The following is a 25,702-nucleotide window of genomic DNA, read 5'->3' as shown; positions in this document are numbered from 1 at the left end:
TTTAAAATATCATGTATAAATGTACAACTACAGTGAGGTCACATCACTATAAGAACAAGATGGGAATAAGAGAAAAGGCTGGATAATTCTGAGCGGTGCAGTGACAAACTGTGGTTGTTCACTACTTCTTTTGATGGAAGAGCTGGAGAACATCATCTGAAAATACGCTGTTCAAAAAGAAAACAGCTCCCTCGATACCTTCCCCCTGCTGCCCTCCCAAAGCCCCACAAAAAAGCCTGGCAATCAGAGAGTTAGTTCTTCACATGAGGTGGTCAAGATGCAGAACTCTTTGCTATAGGATGTTGTAGATGCTAAGACTTTACAGGATTAAAAAGAGGGACACTGGACAAGTTGTCATTCCATTAATATATTGAGACCTATTAAATACAAAAAACTTCTTCTACACCAGAATTCCCCAACTGCTAGTTTTTGGAAGCTGACAGTTGTCATCGGTAGTTTCACTTAGCTGCCAGTCTCATTTTCACAGTCCTCCCAAGGCATTCACTCTTGCTGCTGTTGGAGACAGGGTCCAGGTCCTGGGTTAATTAACTACTGCTCTGATGTGGCACTGCTGGTCTTGCATTACATTCAACTAGCAGAACACAGTTCAGGCTCATTTACCCCATATTAGAAGGGATTTCAGTTTGGTTTGAGGCTCAGGCAGCAGTGGGTCTTGGGTTCCCATTCTGCAGAATATAGCATGCAAGTAAACTGCCTTCACAGAGCTCTGCAGAGGTGCTATGGCTTTCCTGTGCTGAACCTACACCTTACTCCTTCCCACAGGTTTTTTTCTGAAAAAGTCCTTTTCAACTTTAAGAATCATTGCATTTCTTCCTATAAAACAAGCTTAAACCTTGCTCTAATTGCCTGTTATGCCTGTTTCGGATTCCAAGGGAAAAAAAAAAAAAAAAAGCTGTACAGAATTGACTGAAGGGGAACAAAAAGCCAGCAAAACCCAAGCAAACAGCACAGACACACAAAACTCACCACATTTCATCATTCCCACTTCATAGCATTTCCGTAGCCGGCATGCCTGGCAGCTTTTGCGTCTGTTTTTGTCTATCGTGCATTGATTGGTAGCTGGGCAGATGTAATCGTTATGTCCTGCAGCAGAGTATAAAGAAGAAAATTTAACATCTCCAACAGCTTCTCTTGGTCATTTCCCTACTCAGAACCTTCATGATTTTAAGCACCTCAACTTTTTCTTATGCATTTCTAAGCTCCATTAATTTAACTGATGCAAAAATGCATATTTATCCTCTACTGAAAACATGGATTTGTTACCTGAAAAAGACAACATAGACCAGCTTTTGTGATGACTTAGCTAACCAAGCACCTTCTAATACCAACTCATTTTTGAAAATGGTCTTGTAGAAATTTGGTCCCAGTCTCCAGCTTCTTACTGTATATTGGCATTCTGTGGATGGCAGGTAGTAGATGAGTTGAAAATAGCAGCGTGCACAGCTTCAGTCCTGCAAAGATTTAAGTAAACTACAGCTCTATTTACTGAACTCTGTCTGACGTGGTGAGTTCCAGGAATGAAGAAGCCTTTGGAGGACTGACCCTGAACCAAAGTTAATAAAAAAAAAGCGTCCCAAGAGAGAAAGAAGACTAGTATAAAGAAATGCGTACTGCATAGTACAAAGCAAAGCGCAAGCACAAGAGCTAGCTTTTAGATATTCTGAACAATTGTTTCTCTTATTTTCATCAGTTTCCACTACAGCCTCTTCTGTTGTCTTCTTCTCTCCCACCTCACCTTGCTCCCACCCAAAGCCTCTTATGCTATTGTATTTCATTAATAAATAATCTGGTCCAAAGGTTTATTACTGTAAACTGGACTTGAGTATGCTCTTGGTCTAAATCCTGCCAAATACTGGAAATCTCTCTTGCAGTAGTTACCAGAGGATGCAAAAAATATCCACTCATTTACATTTTTTAATTTCTTTTCTCTCAGGTTTTTTTTTAATTTTTTTTTTTTCAAACTTTAAGAATAGATCAGGCAAAGAGACAGCTATTAGTGTTTTTTTCACTTGATGCAAGTCCAAGAGTTCATGTCCCCAAGAGTAATTATTTAACTGAACCATTGTGACTATTTCCTTGCAAAATTAAAATAATTTTAACCTTGAATTTTTGAACCGACAGTTTTAAAAAGAAGAGATCAGGTTACAGTTTGTCCTGTTTCCTACTGGCAGTTACGGCTGAAAAACAAATTACTGTTTATCACTCTTCACACAACACGGGGGGAAAGGAGGAGGAAGCTCTCTCTTGCATTATAACCCAAGCACACAGGATTATAAAGAGTTTTAAAACTCCTGTGGCCTTGGGATAATTTAGCTTGCAGGCAGATGTTTAGAGATGTGGGATGAATACACTACACTACAAACTTGGACAAGCAGAGGAGACCACACACAGTTGCTGAGTCATACCATCTAATTTTAATTAGACATTAGCCCAACATTTTGGTCTATGGTAGGCCCAGAAGCTTTTTATTTTTATAAACAATATCCTCCATAACAACCATTGCAACCGAGTGCTTGATGGTGTTTTATGCCAAGAACTCACTTTCATTTATTTGAATTACAAGCAAACGTTACCTGACAGGGTACATTAAGGTGTACAAAAGGCCACAATGGGTAACCTGTTCACAGCCAAAGCACATGTGAGCAATGCAGAGCAGGCAAATAATTTACCTGACAGAAAACACTTTGAGATCAAACTCAATCTCCATTTGTGACAAACTGAAGACAGAGTTCTCTTCAATTATTTTAGAAATCAAAAGAACTTGCACCAGTTTATAGTAATTGTTATTCACCCTTGCAGAACTTGCACAATAAATTGAAAAGGCAAACAAGTTGTGAATTAAATTTGATTCTAATGGTGACACTTCCTCTGCCATATTGAGCCAAAAGAAAATATCTCAAGATTGCTAAACACTTTGTGTGCAGAAGAGGAAGGGAACGTTACAGACCAAAAAATGACAGGAGTTTCTCTGTTAGTATCTGCATGTAGTATCCAGCACCAATGCAATTAAGTTTCCACCAACAGGCCCCACATGAGGCCAAGGCACACAATAACTAGAACCAAGGTTAAAGAAATTAAGTGGTCCAAAGTTGCAATATGGTGCATATGGCTCTGCCCACAGGTTGTGATAACAAACATAGAGACCTACCTTTATTCCATACTGCAGTCAATCAGCAAAGTTGAAGTAAATACTAAATATTTAAGTAAACTGAAGCGGAAATCTTAGATAGGTAGATCTGAGTAAGAAATACTGTGATGTAGGGTCTGGGGATGGACAGCTGAGAAATAACAATAATCAGATTTGTACCTAATACTTACTAGACATATCTTTATATCCTGCATACTGTGTAGATATTATATGCTATGACTTGACAGCTCCAGGCAATATATTCTTGTCAAGAATAGTTCCTGGCAAGCAAAGTCTCCAGCCAATTACCTACTCTAACTGTGTCTAATCAAAATTACTATGTCTACTGTGGGACACAAACCGCAATCCGATTCACAGGTCTGCAGTGCCATCCCACCAAGGCCTTTGCTGCAGAGCCTTCCTGTGCTATGTATTTCACTTCTTCTCTAAAGAAATCAATTGCTTACTTTGTAACGTTTCCAGATCTTGATAACATAAGAGTCAAAAGATAAAGCAGTCAAATCATGTGTTGCTCTGTTTTCAGCATGCAGCATCATACACCAGGATTTTAGATGAACTCATTACTAGATTGATCGCTGCAGCCCCTGATCATATGAAACATCTTATTTGAGCAAAGTTATCAAAAGCTGATTCTCCTACCTTGAATACTTCTTTTAAAGAATGCTTTGCAGCCTTCACATGACCAGACCCCATAGTGGTATCCTGAAGCATAGTCACTGCAGACTGCACAGAAGTGGGCATCCCTTTTCGAGCCAGGATTATTTGCAATTGGGCTTGTACAGTCATTGACATTAGTTTTTCTTTTTAACGTCTCTCTGATAGAAAGAAAAACATGTTACAAAAGAGGAAAAAATTAATGTACATTGCAAAGAGTTTCATTATTTTTCATTGTCTTCAATTCTCTCTATATAGAGTCTTCTTTTTATTGAACACAGGACAGTATGAAACACTGTTAAGCCTTGTTCTGATAAGGTTATTTAAAGCATATAGTCTGATCCCAGAGCTTTCAATGATGACAGACTATAAAGTTTTAATACTGAAAGGCATAAAATTTGCTTGCTGATGTGTCATTCAGATGAACTCTGGGAAAAGTCATATGGAATGCTAATGGATCTTGAAGGATTCCTGGACATGTACAAGGCCAGGAATTTGTGAATGGAGTGGCCTTTACCTTTGGGAAGCTTAGCATGGAAAATTAAAACTCAGACAGCTTGGACTGACATGATAAACACTACCACGAACATAGCTGCAGTTGCTTTGTACTGTTAGCAAGGGTAAATTTTAGCTGGAGAAATACACATCTAGTCTCAAGTACTTCATCCTTGAAAAGAGGCTTTATTCATCCAAGGAGATGCTGGAAACAAACATACTGAGATGTGAATCTAAGCCTACAAGATCAACTCACAATGTTAGACAAAGTTTTCTGTTCGTGACACACTGATCACCCTAATGCAATACCAAAGTAAGTCTGAATACAAGAAGAATGGACAAACACAATTAATAAAATGCTTTCATATATACAAAATTATTGCTCCATTTAAATTAGTAAGATATATTAATTCCTAAAGCACTGCAAATAGTTCCAACTTATTGGAACTATTCTTACCAACTGGATTAAAATTAGAACAGGACAAAAACATGAAATAACAGCCAATTCCTGACACCAAGATCCTGTAAACAAACAGCAAGAGGAAAGGAACTTAGATTATCAGTAAAGTGCGTTTTAGGTATAGGAAGCACATCCATTGTGTACCTTTTCTCTGGACCTCATTTTCTCGGTGGTTTTAGCATGTTTTACCTTCATGGTCAATACAACTTCTAGACAGAGAGAATATAGTGTCACATGCAAACTGTCAGCAGCAGTTTGACAAAAGGGAAGCTGTAAAGTCAACTTATAGGTAATAAACTTAAGCACAGAGGTAGAAGTTAGAAACTGCAGGATTTTCCTCATCCCACCTTCCAGCAGGTTTAGGGAGGAAAAGAAACATCAATTGAGATAAGACAATAGGTAGCACGATTTATGACTTCTAAAGAACAAGGGTACGTTGCCAGGGTAGAAGAAACTTGTTCACCAACAAGAGCAAGTTTAAACAGAACAGTAGAAACATGCTGAATGTGCTGTCAAAAAGGCTTTAACTAACATATTAAAAGTAGACTTTGTGCTGGTTTCATTACAGGAGATAAGGACAAACACATCCACAGGCCAACTAAAAATCATCAAGTTTAAAAATATTTGAGGAGAACATGCTCTAATTTCCTAGTAGAAAAAATGGAAAGGAAAAAAGGTGGTCCTCTGAACAAATTCCAAAACAGATAAATTTTGTTTTGGAATTTAAATTTCAAATTTAAGGTATTTATTGGAGAATTAAGTTACTGCAAGCTTTTAAAAAATGTTAATTCATTGAGATACTGAAAGGAATAAAGGTGTTTAGATGTTTTACAACTCCAGTCTTTGATTACACACATACTTACACACACCCATTAATGGACTGCTGAATCACTAAGTTATTTTCCCTTCTGCCACACTGGGAAGACGAGCGTGGGGGAGACTTAGAATAAAGGGGCTGTATCACGCATGCCTAATATGCTGCTAAGGCAAGGAGGAAAAAGCATGACTATTCCTTCCTGTTTCCCTGTATTTGGAATAAGAAGTAATTCGGCATTTCACATTAGTAGAAGAGGTACATATTTAAGCTCTACTTGGGAATCAAGCTCCAATTGTGAGAGTCAGAAGAGAATCACAATCAGCTAGAGAGGATCTCAGCAACTGAGTGATACGCTGTAGAGAGTGATGTTTATTGCCCTCATTAAAGTACCAAGATGTTATGGAGGAAAATAAAGGAAAAGCACACACTGTAACTTTTCACTGAGGAGTGTTGCTTTTTACCTTCCAGTCATGACAAGTGTTTTAAAAAACACTTTTTCTTTCCTTGCTTAAAAGTTTAACGACAGTCACCCAGCAGACATGCAAGCTGCGTGACTTCTGCAGACTGTGGCAAACAGCTTGCACACAGAGCAACAATCTGGAACGAATTCCTCCTGCAGGCTGAACGGGCATCAAATCTGCTCATGTGTGATAGCTGCAGCAGCGCAGCCGGAGATTCAAACCCAATCATTTTGTTACTATTCTCTTTAAGAACAACAGAAGTAGGAAACAGTCGAGAGCTTTAAGGTACACGTTCCTTACCCTGAGTTCCTTACCCTGAGGACCTCACGATCAGACAGCTTACCCACACAAACAGCAAACAGGAGCGGGTAGCCCCACACATGGTCAGAGATCGCCTCCCAGCGCTCTTGGGACTGGTGCACTCCAGCATGTTCAGCAGATGAATGAGCTGCCAGGTCCTCCAGAAGAACTGGCGGCAGCTAGCTGGATGCCCTCAAAGCTTCTGCACCAAAGGATGCAGGAAAATGGGGTATGTACCCTGACTGCTACCGAGGAACCACATGGCAAAGATTTATCACTTTACATCTCCTAATACTCCTCTCTATTTTATGATCATGGTTTCTATATAGAGATATTATGTTTCCATAAAAAGAACTAAGATCTTTTTGAAAGTAACAAGTCAGCGATTTCCTACTAGCCATCAACAGTGAAGATGAAGATGACCCTAAAGGAGTGACCCAGTGAAGGTGATTACCCTAAAGGAGAAGGAATCAGCAAGACTATTTAGGTTCTTCAGTATCTATCATGTCTCCTAATTACCTCTAGATTTGCCACAGCGAGTGTTTGATGCGTATGCCACACCTGGAAAACTTGAACCTAAATTCAACTTCTTGCTAAAAATTAAGTAGGGTAGCAAGGATTTGATTAGAAAGTAGAAATATTTGCTCATGGCATTTGTTGTCTGTCAGGCTTTTTAAAACCTAACAATTGTACATTATAAAAAGAAAAAAAGAAAAAAACACTGAGAAAATAAAAAGAAATCCCAACATTAAGTCAAAAATCAACAGTCCAGGTTTTGTAATTAGTTATAACTTTTCCCTCCCTCCCACAGGCCACTGGCTCATTCAGTGCCCAGAGATAATTCAATCTCATACAAGCCTAAGCTGTAGGATGAAGAAGGCTGTATCTGAAGGTCCCATTCTGTGCTCACATTCTTGCCCTCTTTAGTGTGCTGAAAGTCAAAAGAGAGCCTCATGGTTACTAAGGTTTGTTCCAAGTAATTTGAATCCCTTCCTTTCTCTCCCAGAATGTGTGTAAGACGATGGGCAAAAATGAGCTGAGGAATATTTTTCAATCTTTATCTTCCTTGTTTTCTAGAGCCTCCCCCCACCATGACTTCTGGAAGTGTTAATGCCACACAACTGTCAAAAAGCACAGGTTCTGTTATGCTCCAAACGTTGATTCATACACTGAAAATCGTGTCATAGTTATCTCAAAATGAAGGGACATATTTTTGCTTAATCTCTGCAACTCCTCCATCATAAAATGGAGATGCCAATCCACCACCTCAAAGAGACTTCACGATATGTGTAAGTGTTCTACAGAATCAGCACAATAAAAAAGCATAGGAGGATAATGGAAACAATTATGGCTTCAGACCACAGTTTAAGCAATGGATAAATATGATACTAGCACACAGTGAACAAGACAAACGAAGTTACTAAATAACTTCCAATTAAGCAAGCATTGCTAACCTGTGCACCCAGAAAACTTTACTTGTATGCTTTACCTACAATTAGTCAGAAGTACAAGGAAAATAATAGAAGGGAAGAACAAATTAAGTTCCAGAAGCATCACTCTGGCAACTTCATTACAGTTTCCTGATACTTTTTAGAAAGTAATATATCTGTTCATTTTGAAAATAAACCTTTTGTTTCTTTAATTAAAAACCTTTTATTGAGGGTATGAAGACAGAAATAAATTTCAAACTACTTTTAAATATAATATAATTACACTGTCACATTCCTTTTATCTTCATGTCATTTTGATATACATGGAGTGATCCAGCACCAACAAAAAAATTATGAGACTGTTTTTAGTCTCTTCACAAGGAACAGGACCTATAATGCAAATAAATATAGCACAGCCTTTATCAGCAAATTATTACCATTTTGTATAAGAAAATAGGTCTCCAAAAATTTGTCTGTTTTTACTTGGAATACAATTCATTTTTGTTGAACCACTGGTGCAAAGTAACAGTATGCTGCAGAACATCTGCATTTAAGAAAGTTAAATAAATTTCTTCTGTACTCATATAATAACCATATTTGTGAGGAAAGGGAATGCTGAAAATTATTCAGGTTCCTTATTTTAAGCTGATCTACCAGGAGATCCAAATTACACAATGATCAGCTTTAGCAAAGTGGACCCCATTAGTTTAGCTAATAATAACAGAAATTTACACCCAGCGAAAATAAATTCCTCCCACAATGACACTCTTGCTTTATTTTGAAAGGTAAAATTGTGTAACAGGTCTAAATACGTAGTAATGTTTTCTTACTCATCTTTCAAACAAAATCTCTTTTCTCAAACTACAATGCTGTTTAAATTTACTCACGCTTTACAGCATTAGTCTCTCCCTTCCCCCAGAGCTATTCCTTTAAGTTTCAATCCCAAGAAGTCTTCCTTCAAGGTATAATCTACGAATCTGTAGTGTCACAGTCTTTGTTCCCATGGCAATACATATAACGTTCACGACATTAATTTAAGACATCACCAAAGGATAAAGCAAAAGGAAACACGGGGTTTTTTTTCTTTACGGCTTTATTTTGGGACAGATATCCACAATAAGGGAATTACAGGTCTTGCTTTTTTGTGTTTTCAAGTCAATTTTTTTTTCTTTTTTGCACCTTCTATACACAAAGGGCGGGTTACAATGCATCATACTGAGACAAATGAACCACCGAGAAGGTCCAGCTACCAAGCAACACAGTAGTTGCTGCTGAATGATAAAGATCATCCATCAATTTTTCAACCCCAGATTTCAATGATTTCTCCCCTTTAAATTATGTCATCATCAGCTACAAAAGCAATAGTCTGTATGAGTCTATACAAATGGCAGAAGACTTATTTACCTGAACTCCATGGTGGTGCATTTAGCTTCCCCCTTGCCTATGTAGAGAGCGCACTGCAGAGCATCAGATGGGGTGCTCGTGCTCTTGGATTATTCCAGCTGCTGTCCCATCACCTGGACAGCTTCAAACACTAACCTACAGCAGCTTTCCCAGGGCTGTCGAAGTTTTGAAACATTAACGAAAGTGGGGAGAGTTTGGATGTTAGCCCTATTCACATTAGACCTGCTCGGGGAATCCTTCCATATGTCAGTGCTACCTCTCCCAATCCACACACCTACACTTAAAGTAGATTTGCACTACTGTCTGCTAATCTCTGCCAACACCAAAGAGAGACTAGTCAGCTGGCTGGGCTGAAGATTTCTGCAGCCTACAAGTCTGAAGTAGACGTAGATCTCGTGCATTAGCCCTGTGCAGACAACATAAGGCACACCCGTTGCAGAAGGAACGTGGGTGCTTTCAAAAACAGCACAAACCCTTTATTAACAATGGAACTAAAACTGTTGCCAGGACACACTATTTTTCATACTGACAATGACTGCTGAAGTTAAATAAGGTGCCCTATGAATAAACAAGCTGCCCAGAGAGGTGGTGGAGTCTCCCACTCTGGAGACATTCAAAACCCGCCTGGACGCTGTCCTGTGTAACGTGCTGTAGGTGACCCTGCTCTGGCAGAAGGGTTGGACTAGATGATCTCCAGAGGTCCCTTCCAACCCTAACAATTCTGTGAATTCTGTGAATTCTGTGAAAACAGGAACAGCACCTGCAACACCCAGTGCTTTTATCCATCCAACAGCTGTTGTGCCCGTGAATGGAGTAATTTCATCAGCTGATGATCTATACACTGCTTATAGTTTGAAATATGTGTAAATGTGCAGAATGGGAACACGCTTTTGCAAATACAGTTTCTTTACAGGTGAAAATTTAGCCTGTTAATCTGCTGTTCACAATGCCTTCACAAAGTCAGTTGAGAACAGCAACAAGAAACAATGTCAGACTTTCTCAGCAGCAGCACCCTTTTGAACATGATGCATGCTGCTGTGTGAGTGGTAATACTAACACCAAAAAACAAATAAAACATTTTCTTTGACTTCTAAGTTCACAAAAAGCTTTCACAACTATTAGATGTAGTAAAAAAAAAAAAAATCCAGATAAAATGGTGTTCAAACAGCATCGTACGAAAAGAAAAAAAGAATGAACCTTTACTTCTTTCACTCAAAGGACTTAATTTGCCAGGGCAAAATTCATTTTTATTACACAAAGTAATACCCAGCAGTCTTCAACTTTTGTTTATACACAACAAAGAGTTCCCATATCGAAAGCATTTGTAGTGCTTTGTGTTGGTGTATAGTTCTCTAAGGAGCTATTGAAGAAGAAATCCTATTTCAGAATTTACATTAAAAAAAAAAAAAAAAGCAAACCAAAAAACCCAGGACTGATTTGGTGTTTGGTGGAGGCTTTTTGGTTTTGCTTTGTTTTTCAGAGACACCATTACATACACATCAAATGTAAGAAGAAAGGACCTAAAAGAACTAAAGAAACTGGAAATAATTTTCAGCAAAGTTTTAAAGAAATGAGTAGTACTGACCTGGTCACAGGTACCACTGACTCCACCGGTCTTGCTTCGCACCACGGACTCTTTGGCTGCTCTGCATACAGAAGTGATGACTGACAGTGCAATGTCAGAGGGGAGAGATGGTCAGTAGCAGACCATAACACATTGGGGCTTGATGTTTGCCTCACAGATGCACTCTCTGAATCACCAAAATTGCTGGTAATGTTGTAATTCATCATAGCAGGGCTGCAGAATGCCATTGCAGAATATTCATGTCTGTTTTCCATGTAAGATGAGGGAATACAGACTGGACTGTGTGCTGCTGTCAACGTGGACTGATTACAGCTGTAGGGAACTGGAGAGACGATACCAGCGGGTGAGTTTTTAATTTCTGTTTTATTGCATCCAATATCCTGAAGTGGCAGCAACTGAGAAAAGTCCTTGTGAGAAGATGCACACAGGGACATTTTGAAGCAAGACTGAAGATTGTTGTTTAAATATTCATCCTAAGATGTTAAGGTATAAAAGAAAGTTGAATTAAAAAGTAAGAAAGTTGTGTATTAAGTCTTTTCTGTTAAAGAAAAAAGGAATCAGTAAAACAGAAAGTATAAAAATATCTTGTTAAAACAGATTACATGCCAAATGTACAAATTTACTGCCTTTAAGAAAAAGAAAGTTTTTGAAAACTTCCTTAAAAATAAAGGCTAAGACAGACATTGAGTTCAGACTCCCTTAAAAAATAATAGTAATTAAAAAAACAAATCTCTTGAAGTCTGAAACAAAGATGCCAGCGACAACTTGGAACCTAAGAAAAGTAACTCGTTACAACCAGGGTAAAACTGCTTTTTGTCAGAGGCCAAATAACCCTAATCACAACTGTGGTGTGAGTGCCCTGAGAAATCAATTCTCTTTATAAAAGCTCACCACCCACTTACTGCTCTCGCTGTAAGTGTACTACTTCAGCCTTCCCTTTATCAACACAAACATGTATCAGCAGATACTTTGAAAATACACAAACACACACACACGTATATCTCCTTTACCTTCCAGAACCAGAACCCACTGCACATCCCTCTCCACAGAAGAGAAAGGTATGTAATAGATGGCAGCAAGCAATGCAACTTCATCACAGAAAGGTCCCTGCATACAGCACTTCTGAACAGAGCCATTATAAAAGTATAAGTCACAAAATGCAGCTATTTCCAAAGCTGACAAGAAAGAACTCAAGTGATTTCACAAGGTCCGGAAGTTTTATAATTTCCTGCCACTCTCCATCCCAATCCCAACTACTCTTCGTCCTTCCTTCCATCTGAATCAACTATCCAAACAGAGACCTTAATTTGCCCACAGTAAATACTCTGTCACTTTAGGTATATCCAAATTATTTAAGGGAGAAAAAAAATTTAAAAGAAAAAAAGAAAATACCAAAAGCATCCTCCTAAGATATAGACTGTGTCCTGGAAGCATTACTGTTACAGTAGCATTTAAAAATATTTTTTTATTATTATTCACTATGGGTTTCATCTGCAATTCATTCCAGCTTTGGAGACAGACATGCGGCCCTCATAGCTTGCAATCCAAAACAATGCCATTTCCAAAACAGCAAGTTTCAGCCCCCAGAACTGATATTCTAGTGTACTTTTACAGATGGTAATAAGATCTTAACATGAAAAATCACGAGATGATAATTGAAAAGCCACCCACAGCTTTCGTATTCCAGAAGTGGCCAAAGTATTTATGCTAAATATTCTTACCTTTTTCACCTTACGTGACCACAAAACAAGATGAGGAAGATTCAAACACAGATTTGCTGAAGTACCAGCAACCTCCCTGTCCCAAAAATTCTCAGCCAGATGGCATTTCTAGTAAGCCATCATGGGTCATTAACATATCTTTCTCCTCTAGGGCCAGGACTGAGGGTAGAAGCAGTAACAAATAATGTAAGAAATAGTCTTTTTGAATAAAATGGATAGTTTAAGGTCCTTCCTTCTCAATTTGCACTCTGTTGATGAAACTGAAGATATCTGTAGAAATAACCAGGAACTCATTTAAATCATCTCTGGCACTTCAGACCCAGCTGCTGTTTTTTCCTTTGTGGGAAACAGGAAAATGAGATATCTCAGCAGCTGTTCATGTCCAGCAGTTGTTGCACTGGAACTCTGATGCAGCCAAAGCAGGAGAATCTGACCTCACTCCTCACACAATCTACAAGCTTCATTTGCTGCAGCCAGATGCTTCACAGTCTCCTCTAAGAGAAACCAGGCATCATTCAATTATCACTGCAAACAGCACTGAAAATCACAAAGAGGCTTTCAGTTCCAGATTATGGGGTGGGTAGCCCAAATAATTTTTAAGCAGCAAATGATGGAACTAAGAAATGATCTTAAGACTATTTTCAGCAGTTACTACGGATGGTCCCCGTGAGCACACCGAATTCAAAATGCATTTAAAGCTTCTGTGTAGGTAAAGCTGTATACCATTCGTGATCTCAGAGGCTGCATGTATTCAAGGTGTGTATGGACACTCCGCAGCAGCATCTGGAATGTCCCCCAAAAGCTGACTGTGCTGTGTCCCTCTGCCCCCCTACAAAGGGGACACAGTGCAAGGTAACCCCCGACCCTTCTGAGAGAAGGGTCTGAGAGGCATTACAACATCTCTGTTATAGTCAGCTGGAGACATTCTGCTATGATACCTTGATAGTTTTTGCAGCAGGCAACTGCTTGTGTAGTTTCCCTCAGATGTTTAGAAAAATATATGCATGTACACTGTTGGAGAAGAGAGAACACAGAGCTGGTACTACACAATGTCATGAACAGAAATCAGCTAAGCTTTAAGTAATTTTTTTCTGGAGAGGTAATCTAGTAGAGTGATATGCAGGATAACTGACTATTTAACAGAAGAACATCTTCTCTCCAAAGGGCAACACACAGGATTTAGAAACATACACAGAAGTTACAAGAAGCAACAGCAAAGTTTGTTTGAGAGAGAGGAGTCCATGCAAGCATGAAAAGTCAGTACAGCATTCCTCAAAAACAGACTGCTCATAACTTATTTACAAGAGAAGGGACTCGGTTCCAGGAGGTTAAAGAAAACTGTACTCATAGCCTTCAGCAGACTGCAATATAGTGAAAAAATAACAGCATTGGTTAAGACAATTAACTTGGGTCATAGATACAGTTTAGCCACAGTAGACTATGGATCCACATGAAATCATGTTCACATTTCTTTATACCTAGAGAATTTAGAATGGGAAGCCCAGAGCCTCACAAATAAAATGAAGCTACTGAAATTATCCAGTATTGCTCAGAAGGTCCTAAACACTGACTGCTGGACTATGAAGTTCCAAGGACTGTGAAGTTAAAGAAGGACTGCAGATTCAGGGAACCAAATCTTAAGGTTTAAGGCTAGAGAAAACAAACTCTGCTAACACCAATACCTCAGAAAGAAGCACGACCACATTTAAGTCAAGGATTAGAATAAGTAGTGCAACAGGCTCCTAAATTCGTTCCATCCTGGTACAATGTTCTCATATCTTAAGCACCTGTCATTAAACAGAAATGAAGCAGAACTCCTACATAAAGTGAGCTCCCATTCCAATACCTCCTCCTTCTCTGAAGAAAGATTCTAAAAGCAAGATTCAATTTTAAAGTACATTATTTAGATCTAATCAATCAGCACTGCACTAGATCTGTACCAGATAGAGAAACAAAGCAGGTATCCGTTATTTTTATACTACAATCTTCTGGGAGGCTGCAAACATTTCAGTTCACTTAAGTCAGTTTAGCTTCACGAGATATTCAACAACTGAAATGCTGTTATTAAGTAAATAGCTATTTTGTCCAATTCCTTGAGTAACACTTACCATTCACAGCTCTGTCACTAAAAGCAGGGCTCACATCTGGCATAAGAGAAAATAGTTCTATTGGCTCCAGTACACAGAGGATGATACCGCTATCCATGAGGATGTAGGAACAAAAATGTGATGTTATCAATGTTCTCCACCAAAAAAAAAAAAAAAAAAAAAAGAAGTTTCTGGTCTTTAAACAGCTCTACATACTAAACTCAATGTATCTTGAGAGTCACCATGCAAGACACAGATCAGGCAGAAGAACTGGTTTAGATGTCATAGTCAAACAGATACATGGGTAAATAATTAAGCCATCTGACCTACTTGAACAAACTCAAAAGCCAGTTATTGCACATTACCTATACCAAGTATCTTTTTAAATGCCTTGTATAAATAAATAATTTTTTTTTCATTTTGGAAAGGGGAAAAAATAGGTAGAGAGGGCAGGCTGCCATGTTTTAGAGCCTGCTTGGAAACATAATACAAGAGCTTTTCCTAGAAAAACGCAAAAGTCTGCAGAAAGCAATAGAGCAATGGATGTTCTCGGGCACCATTCCATCAACATACACTACAACATGCTTAGAATTTTATAGGTAAGTCATATATTTTGAGCAAATAATTTTTTTGCAATAGAGAATTAAGATGACCTTTTTTTCTGCTAGGCTTAAATTAAAGTGTAATCATTCTTCCTTTCGTTTTAATAGAAGTGATTCAGCAAGCATGCATTCCACTACCCCACAGCTCCTCAGTCATCTTGCAAAGCATTCTATTAATATTCTGCTAAGTTAAACTTTACACAACTCGCCACAACAATGAACTGAATCATTTTCTCAAAAAATGATCATTAAAGGAAAGTCATTCCTGATGCATAAAATAGCATTTGTGCTTCAAGTTTTGTGAAAAACTTATTACTCATTAAACAGAGCAGTGCCAGATACTGCGAATGGAAGGCATATAAGTAAACAAGTTTATTATTACCTTAGAAGGACTAGATGCAACAAGTAGGGGACACACGGGGAAGCAAAATGAAAATAAAGCTGTCTGTCCAGACCTCAGGTGTTGTACTCATTCCTGCAAAATTAATAGCCTATTCTCAATGAGATCAAGACCTCCTCCGAAAAAGATACTGCAGATTAAAAAGCACATGGGCAAGAATACTTCAAAACACTTAAGCAAAATGAGCACTCTCTTTGGCCTGTCTTACCCTTTGTGTTACTGAGAACACTGACAACTAGGTTATTCTAAACATTCAGTAATGTATTTCAGGGCTCAATGAATATGAAATACATGGAAGCACCAAAGGAACTGGGTTTGTTCCACCAGAGGAACACAAGACTGCAGGAAAGTGTAAACTGTAGTCTTCTGCTCCCTAAAGTGGAGTTACAAAGACAACAAAGCCACTTTTCAGAAAAAGCGCACAAGCTAGGAATAGAGATTACAGTCACAAATCAGTGCAAGGGCACTGGACATATGAAAAAAATTCTCCACAATGAGAATTAAGTACAGGAAGAGGATACCCAGAAAGGCTGTGAAATCTCCATCTTTGAAGATATTACAAAAACTTGACTGAAAAAGGCCATGAGCAACCTGACCTCACTTTGAGCAGGATGCTGGATTAGTTGCTCTCCGGATGTCCTTTCCCACTAGAATTTTTTTATGACTATGTTCATCCACTACTGGAGGCAGCCATAGCAGAGGAAATTCCATTTTACCTGTGCTGGAAACGATGAAGCATATCAAAGGATCATTAATTACCCTGGATACTGGCCACCTTGTCAAGTTTTTTCAAGAAGATAAAAGCTGTGGGTATTGTCCAAAGACAACCAGCATTTAACACTTCATGGTATGTGCAAACACCTGTCTTGCATACACTGCAACAGGATTAGTTCACTAGAAGGTATGCAGACAATTGGAAAAGATTTTCAGATTTCAATTCAAACTAGAGTTAAGATTGATTGCAGTAGTTTTTAGCCTTTCAATTTGTAGAGCCTTAAAATGTTATCAGACCCCAGAATGGACATAAGCTTTCCAGGATTTGCATTTCTTACATATATTTCATAGACTTAAGGATCCAGACACCAGAAATGGAAAGCCACTGTGCTGCTCAAAAATACAAATGCAAACTGAGAGACTTCAGCTCCTTTACTCTCCATGTCATTACTTCGAAGTACAGCATGGACACTCAATACATATTCCATCAGAAAGAATATTTGAATTTCAGTGTGAAAATTTTACCATGTTCCACTAGAAAAGAAACATCTATTAAAACTGTTCCACTAGTAATTACAAGGATCTATTAGAAGAATTTGTAATCACATTTCAATCCACAGCAGTATTGTGGCAGAAGCCAGTAAACAGAATATCACCCTTGTCCAATAAGAACTTTATTATTAAAAGATTATCTCCCTCTATATCTGGGACTCAGATATCATGGAGCTGGGATGTGCATCTGTATCCAGCATCTCTGAAGCATACTTGAGTCTCTCAGCACACACTAATTAATTAAGCTATTTCTTAAGAAGTTAATTCTGATAAGTTAATTCTTGGTTTGATGATCAGAACATGGCTCTGTGTCACAACAGCAGGGAACACACCAGTTCCTTGGGTCCAGGAGGATTTTATTTCTTCAACCACCATTTCTCCCTCAAAGACAGTGAAGAATGAGCATATAGGAGCCTTCCTCTACCTCATTACTGTCTAGTCTTTACAAAGGCCTGTATTGAGGGACATCTTTAATTTGTATGACTCTGCTGAGAAACAGAGCACTGGTCAATCATCTGCCTTCAAAAAGGGCAAATACATATGGAGAAACAGCCTCATTTTGCCCAGTAGCTCTTATACATAGCTTGGCAGGTTACTGAATAACTGTATCTTAGTTATTGGCATGCTGTAGACACGAGCTGGCACATGGGCTGAGATTCTTTGACTCACGTCAAGTTCTTTGTGTTTACTCTTATAAGAATTCAGCATCTCCCATATTAGAAATAAATAAATTGGGTAATGAAAATACCACTGGATTTATTCCCTGTTCCCACAGCAGTTCCCCCACGCAAGTCTGTGAGGATATACAGCAGGCTCACAGAGAGCAGTGCCAGCAGCAATGCACTCATGCCAGACAAAAATTCAAGAGAGAAAAGGGAGGGGGGAAAAAAGTCAATATGTGAAGAAAAACAAGTAAATCAGTCAATGGGAATAGAGCAGAAGTTGAAACTTCCTATTCTCTCAGCGAGAGAGACTGACTGTCTTGCTTTCTGAGGAAAGCAAAGATGAGAGATTTTCCCTGGCAGCAGCCGTCCATCACCAGACGTAAAAACCTGTGATGAGATTAAGAGCCCTTTGGCCAATGGACAATAAAGTAAGGTCACAACTGCCCCTAAAACTTAGACCCCCTTGGCAAGCTGTAGGCAATGAGATTAGATAGGTGGGTAGACAAACAGGACATATCCCCAAATGACATGAACTAATTTATTTCTGCAGCATATGCTATACCACCTGAGGATCTGACCTGCCATAGCTCCAAAACATGGGGTGGGAGTTTCTGTTTGGCATGTATGTCAGTGAATGCAGGATTTAATTTCCCCTGGCTAAGCAGACATGATGCATTGGCTATTCCTTTGAGCATACTATGCCTCAGGCGCCTCAAATGACCTCTTGCTTTATGAGGCTGAGAAGCAATGTTGGTAACCATAGCTGTCTTTGGCATAAGAAAATCTTTCTTGCGAACATGTTCTCAGGGAATATTTTTTTCAGATCTAGGTGATCTGAAGAGTGGAGAAGAAGCAGCAGACTTTCTCCTGTCAGACCAACGTGCACTATCCCTTATTCCACTCCTTCCTCCCCCAAATAAAACCATCTTATTTACTGTGTTTTTTCCAGACAGCCTCTTTACTAAGCAAATTATTTATGCTGTAGGATTAATTTACGTGATGAATGAGTCTGTTTCACCAGCGGTCTTATTAAGCAACGAGCCCAAAGCCTCTTCAACTAACAGCACTTGTCAGCATTGTTTTCAAGACAGCCCATTGTGTCTGTCCAAGAAAAACACGCCACATGCAAGATGCCATTTCCATCCCTGCCACTCAGGCAGCCACTAAATCTGCGGAGTTGAACTGTGCTTTGGGAGACACGGAGAGACTGGCTTCGTTTGTGTGACTATGACAGCAAGGAGAGTCCAGCTTGCATCTTGCTCTATTCAGTATCCGAACAACACACTTCATAAATATGTGGCTGCCTTACCTAATACGTGGTTGCCTTACCTTTTACTGCACAAAGCAAACTTTTGTCTTTTTAGTCGTAAAACTTGAATAAACAACGTTTTCAATAATTGGATAGAAATGAAATCTATGTATGAATAAGTATGAAATGCAGTACAGTTTTAGCTGCTTTGCTGGTTTTAGTTATAAGGCAATTTGTTTCCTTATTGGAATTTATGTAAAATACTATTTCACTTATATTCATTTTGCTATGCATCTTCACATTAACAGAAAATTCAAGGCTAAATATTTTCGCCCCTGCATTTTCATTCTAACTTTAAAAAAAAAAATTTGCAACATGGTTATTTGATACCCATTTTTGATGACTTAAAAGACTTACAATTGCCTGACAAATTAGTAATTATGCCATAACATTTCCCTCATCATCACTAATTCACTGAAATAACATAGAAATCAAGGTGTTGCTTATTTTCGCATTTCAAGCTATGAAACACTGTTATAACGGTGCATGAATTCCCAGATCAGATTTGTTTAACATCATCCACAGGTAACAAAAGTTTGTGTATATGTTTTAGTCCCTTAAACAAAAAAAAGCTGTTCTAGATTTGTCTCATCATTAACCTGGACATGAAAATCTGCCTTTTACTGTGTGTAAAATCCTGTCTCAACTGAGTTAGAATTTTGTTCTTGATTCACACAGGTGGATATTTGTCTAATATGTTAATTAAGACAAAACTTGAATGTCCTCCTAGTCTTATTAAAATGAAATCTGAGAAATTATTCTGGGATTTCTGTTCTCTGAGCTTCATATTTCCTGTCTCTAGAGGAATGGACCAGCAAACTATTCTATGAGAATATTTCTCGCTGCTAGCAAAAGCATGTTGCAGATAACTGAAGAAGAGCACAACATCATAGTGGATATAAAATCTGTTCAGCTCCCTGGATCACAATCCCTTTTCACTATAAGTTCTTTGCTACTTGTACCTTTAAGTCAATACTCAAGAACCAGAACTAAAACTAAGTGTATTTAAAGAGATCATATACTAACATGGCTTTATAGGGGTTTTAATTAATACATTTTTAATCCATTCATCAGAATATCATCATAGACACTCATAGTGGCTGATTTATTGAAGGCAATTCTGCAATTGCAACATTTTAAGAACAGCTCGAAAACTATGGGTATTTTCTTCCTGTGATATTTTAAGTTTATCAGGTTACCAAAACCCAAATTCACTAGGATACAAAATAATTTTTGTGATTCCACTTTCTCCGGCAATACTTGAAGCTCTGTTAACTGATTCTCATAATTTCCAGCACTTAACAGATCAACTGTAAAGAAACATCAGATTTAGTCCATCCCTTCACGTCTAAGATTTTTATTATTAATTCTCCTTCGAAAGGCATAGGAAACTGAACTGTTCACACACACACAGAGTTACCAGTCTGAGAATGGAGACACGACAGCTGTCTTCCTCTGACCCTGTGTTACAGTCACTGTGTCTGCAAAATGTAAGTTACATTTTATCTAAAAAGATATAGGAAAGTTAGGAAAGATAAGCAAAAAGGAGGATAGTGACAGAGAGGTGACTCTACATTTAAACTTTGTTCACAAACGCAAAGAGGAATTTTGATAAAGTTCTGAAATAGCAAATAAAAGTTCTAAAGCTTTAAATTAGAAACACAAAATGTATTTGTTGCTTCACTAAAGGCACCATACTTCAGTCTTAGATTTCTCTCCCTCTTGGGGGGACGACAAATGAGCAAGGAATTTCAAGGATAGGGATAAGGAAACAGATTGCTGGTAATACTCAGCACATCAGAATCAAATGCTAAATGACTTTATGTTCAAAAGCGGTTTCTCATGCAACCCATAACCATATCAAAACTTTCTCTGCACATAAATGGTAATTGTGCAGCATTCTCTATATGACAAGGCTGAACCCTTTCCCCAAAAGAAATAGCACATTTATCAGCCATTCCAAGGTCTAAATTGCATAATTTGCTGTTTATCCCATTCTCTCTCCAGATTGAAATGTATTTTCTCTACTAAAGCCTCACTTATAAAACCTCCAAGATAAAAAGACCAGATCATTCTTGTCATTGCTAGCCCAAAGTTTCTACTAGCATTCAGGCAGATGCATCCTGATTGGTTTGATGAAGAATATGCCTGCGCTGTCCAATCTTTACTTATTGTTAAATATACCTTTTAGCATTGTAAGCAAATGTAAGAAACAGGCTTGTATCTTCTTGTCTAATTAGCAAGATCCTTGTCAAAACTGAAGTTGTCATTATAAGAATGTGAACCTATATCACTGATTTTAATATGGGAAAAGTACTTAGCTAGACACAGCAATTGTAAGAACAAAACCTGAGACGTTTGTCAGTATGAGACCTGGAATTTGAAAAGCCTAATTCACAGTCCAGTCATGTCAATGGGGAAACTTCCAATAACTCCAATTTGCTTTGGATCAGGTCCTAAAAAATACTATGATGCTCAGAAGTGGCTTTTACCTTTTATTAGCATATTCATTTGTGTAGTTTCCCAGAAACCTTAAAAAATCCCAAACCCTAAGTTATGTTCAAAAATACTCCTTCTGCTTTTAGTGCAGCAATCCTGTTCTAATCAGATTCTTAAGCCAAAGTACTAAAACATAGCAAACTTCCACGATTTTCTCTGAATCCTCAAAGAATTTTTAAAACAAGCCTGTTGAAAGATCATTTTACCTGCATAAACTGTTAGACTTTAAGAAGAAATGTGCACTGGAACTAAAACAAAAACTCTCGATAATTTAACTATCCCATTTCGCTTACAGACGTTATTGTTCATAAATCCAGAAGCTATCAATTGCAGAGCTTTGGCAACATTTAAAATAAGAAATATTTCATTCAATATAGCACGTACCTGATTGACACTGAATAGGGTTTCTGCTCTTTATAAATGTTCTGACAGGATTACATGTCAGCAAGGTTTTCACATAGCAATTCTGGATTTGTTTTCCTTCTTTCCTTTATCTCTTGATTGTAAAGCAGCTGTGCCCACCACCACTTAGTCATCAGATTTCAAATATTAATCTTTTCAAAGCAATGTGATGCCAGCTCATCAGTGCAAGATTACACGGATACTATCAGTGTTTCCTTTCCCTGTGAAGGCAAGACCTAAACAGAAGTTCCTCCTCCTCCTTTCTGACATAACAAGCTTCTGAATTTGTCGTTCACTGCAGTTAAAGCTCTTACATGATTGAATCATTTTATAAGCCAAGCATCTTCATATTTAGCACAGAAATATGAATGATTAACTAACCAGCAATTCTGGAAGCAAATACTGAGATTTAAAAAAACTAAATGAAACTTTTTATACCTTTGTCACAGGAAAACCTGGAACATAACATTTGCTCTGAACCAGCAATATACTCATCTTAGACATTCTGGGCAACATAATTAATAAACTACTTTGGCATTGTTTTTAAACACCAGATGCATAAACACAGACGAGGAGGGATTTAATTATTTTTTTTAATGTAACTACACTCTTTTTCAAACAAAGCAAATTAACTAGAAGCCATTTGAGGTGATATCTTTATTTAACTGAGTTAACATTTATTAAAATACAAAAAAATAAAATTGAAGACATGCAGCAAGGTCTAATTCTCAATTATAGATTGTAGTTGCTTTCAGAATGATTGATTAATTGCACAGTATTAACCTCATTTATTCTAGGGAAGCTGTCATGCTTGTAGATATGCTTGGATAAAGCCCGATGTTTTTTATTCTTGCATTTTAGACTCCAAAATACCTCCAAGTCTACAAACCTTCTGAAACCTCGTCTGAGTTAAGAGATTTGACTGTTGTCAATCCATGCAGCCAAAATAGTCCTGCCCCCTTTGCTATCAACAGCTTCTCTGCAAGCACAGCCAGAACCAAACCAAGGTAGTATTACTATCCACTCAGTCAGCCATTCCCATAATTACTTCATGCTAATGTAATTTTTCTCAGCATCAGATGTGCCTTTCTACCTTGTTTCTATGTGCTTTTCCTTAAGCCTTCCCATCTCCTCTCATTACAATTTTGCAGGTCCAAAGACAGCTTCTTTTAATCTGAAATTCCTTTTGTTTTGACAGATAGAGCCTTTTACAAGCTACAGGGGATTCAAATCCCTACTACCAGCACCTTCTGATGATGAGTTCTTATATGGAGTCAGACCTGTGTCTATCCAATCCCACTTGTGCCTGTAGTAACCCTTAAACACTGTTTAAGGGCAAGGTCATGTTCTCTGCCACCCTCAATACAAATGGGACAGGAACATAAAGATTTACTGCTAAATACTACAGAAGTGCACCTTAGCTGTTCACACGCTGCTTTCCCCTCATGTCCTGACATAGCCCCTAAACCACTTGTACCAGGCCCTGGTCCTACAAGTCACTTTATTCTAAATACCCGACCCTTGCCAAAGCTCCACTCTACTTTTAGCAAGTGTCCTCCTGCCCCTTTCCCAAGACAGCAAGAGAGATTCTACTGCTAAAGGACCCCTTATTTTCCACAAATCAATGGCAAAAGCTTTCAAACCCAGCAATGACAGAGGGGACACTACCTATATCCGCCAGCGGAAGTTAGACTTGTGAGGATACGAGTGGGATCAAGAGATCCTTATGACTGTCTTCTCCCCATGAAAGCCAGGGGAAGGCAACTAGCGTAACAGACACTTGCCTTTTTGGGGGTAGATCTAGAAACTACAGCAGTCCCTGTCATCAGTCACATTACAGCACACAAGGTTTCTGCAGGAGAAAACTGTTCTGTATTTGACTGCCTTCAATAACTTCAAGATGTGTTGCCACAGGAATATCTAAGATCTAATATACATGTACAGCCTGGCAGACAACCCTGATTAATATTAGAATAATACATGTGCACCTCTGCAGAAGTGCCCACAAAATGCAGATCTAAGAGGGGAAAGGGGAACAAGGACTATGGATATCAAATAAGCATTAGGAGCAGTACTAAGTAGTTACCTGTGAATTGCATCTTTTCTCTCCATTCAGATCTTCTCTTAGTCGGGAGCCACAGCTATTTTGGGTAATATAAGCAAAAACCTTCAATCAAGGCAAATTAAGATTTTATTAAGGATTTCATGTGTTAGATAAGAAGATGGAACAAAAAGTAACTAGATAAATGATCAGGAACAGGTTGGCAGTAGGCAAAGAAAAATAAGTCAAGTGTTCTCTCTCTTTTATATATATAATGTTTCCTAAAACAATATAAAATGAGAAGGCCTTTAATTAACGTATTTTCCTCATGTCTTTTTTCTTGGGGGGTGAGCATAAAGACAGGAGTTTCCATGCATAGAAAGGGATGATTAGACTCTGAGCTACAGCAGTTTGTAACTGGAGCAGCACCTGTCTGGCAGACATGTGGAACAGCTACGAGGAGCCTTGAGACAATACATGAGACAAAAATAATCCAAATATAATGTGGCTCAGGATGGTGCACTCCCCTGTGTGTACAAGTGCATGAAGTAGAATACGTTAATGCCAATAGATTCAAGAAGCGGTTCCTTAGACAAAGGTGTAGTGAATAAAATGGGTAAACTTACCAGCTGACAACCCAGGCTCATCACTGATGAATGGATAAAACCTGTATTGCTCCCCATACATAGAGTTACTTACATCATTATCACCTAAAATTATTCAAGGTTGAGCAGCTCCTGGGACCACAGGATTCACCATGCCAACTGTATGGTGTATACTGCCTGTATACTCCCCAAGTAAAGCACCAAGTTTTCTTCTCAGCATTCCCACTATATTTAGTACCCCAGGTCTTACAGTCACGACTTGGCTTCCTAGCAAATTCATGCTATACAAGCAATTTGAAGAGTGGTTTGATTTGAGGATTCACCTAACAAAGAAACTTTTTACCACCTCCCACAAGTTTTAAAGGTGTTCTAGTAAAAGGATCACACTGAAGGAAGAGTGAAGAAAAAAGGCCAGAACAGAACTGCAGAAGGAATCTTTTTGGATAGTGTTCATCAGTGGTTATGTGTTCTTGCATGTCTATTATTAAATTGCTGTGGCAATCTCCTTAAGGACACCCACTGACAGCTGTAAAAAAAAACTACACAATTTCATCTCAGTATCTCACATATACATAAAATGAAGTAAACTTTAAGGAAAAGAAGGATGCAATATTAAATTTGCAGAAATAAATACCACAATTAAGCCTAAAAGAATTTGAAGGAAACTACCCATCCCTGTATTATCTGGCCAAAGTTATATTCTCCACATCACCTGTTGGTATCCCATGGATGAATACCTTCCTTTGCTACCACAGTTTCCACCCCAGCACCATAAAATTCATTCCCTAACTATTGCCAAAGTAAATGAAAACTCAGCATCACAAGGGAAAGCTTATTTCCACTCCATACAGAAAAGCTTCAATGAAAAATTACCAGCTTTAAATACACCCACCTGGTTCACAGCACCTCCAAATTTCATAAAGCTTTCAGCCACAATACTAGATGGTCTCCTTGAGCCTCCTAGCTTCAAGCTGAGCAGGAACATTTGACATATCTGGATGATGCAATATATTCAGATTGCATCCAATGCTAGCTGCAGGTTCTGAAGGTCCACTCTTTTGAAACTCAGCTGTAGTGATAAGCAGCTCTGCCATTGCACTACAGAGAGAGCAATAAACATATGGAGTCCACACCACTAAGGAGCCTTTCTTGCTTGCATTCCAAGGAATCCCGTTATCCAGATCTCTTATCTGGTAGGCTGGAATTAAAGAATACCATTTCTAGATGCCTTTGTTTTTCTCTATCAAAGTTTTAAATGTTTAATATTTAATTATTGCAACATACATTAGGATTCAAGATTGCTGTAGTATTTTATTCTATTTTCAATTAC

General features: G+C 38.3%; 1 protein-coding gene across 1 annotated transcript in view; it reads right to left on the bottom strand.

The window, feature by feature from the left end:
- Nucleotides 1-21,846, bottom strand: part of ESR2 (estrogen receptor 2 (ER beta)) — a 42,255-nt gene extending 20,409 nt beyond the window's left edge. Inside the window, exons 1-4 of the mRNA XM_009891195.1 lie at nucleotides 21,709-21,846; nucleotides 10,776-11,248; nucleotides 3,809-3,984; nucleotides 988-1,104 (exon numbers count right to left, since the gene is read on the bottom strand). Coding sequence (XP_009889497.1) covers nucleotides 988-1,104; nucleotides 3,809-3,984; nucleotides 10,776-11,209 — 727 coding nt within the window. The 5' untranslated portion in view covers nucleotides 11,210-11,248; nucleotides 21,709-21,846. The remainder of the gene's footprint in view (nucleotides 1-987; nucleotides 1,105-3,808; nucleotides 3,985-10,775; nucleotides 11,249-21,708) is intronic.
- Nucleotides 21,847-25,702: the final 3,856 nt, after the last annotated feature.

Source organism: Charadrius vociferus, unplaced genomic scaffold (assembly GCF_000708025.1).
Source record: "Charadrius vociferus isolate BGI_N301 unplaced genomic scaffold, ASM70802v2 scaffold308, whole genome shotgun sequence".
In the NCBI taxonomy this organism is placed as follows: domain Eukaryota; kingdom Metazoa; phylum Chordata; class Aves; order Charadriiformes; family Charadriidae; genus Charadrius; species Charadrius vociferus.
This window is presented reverse-complemented; position numbering and strand designations above follow the sequence as displayed.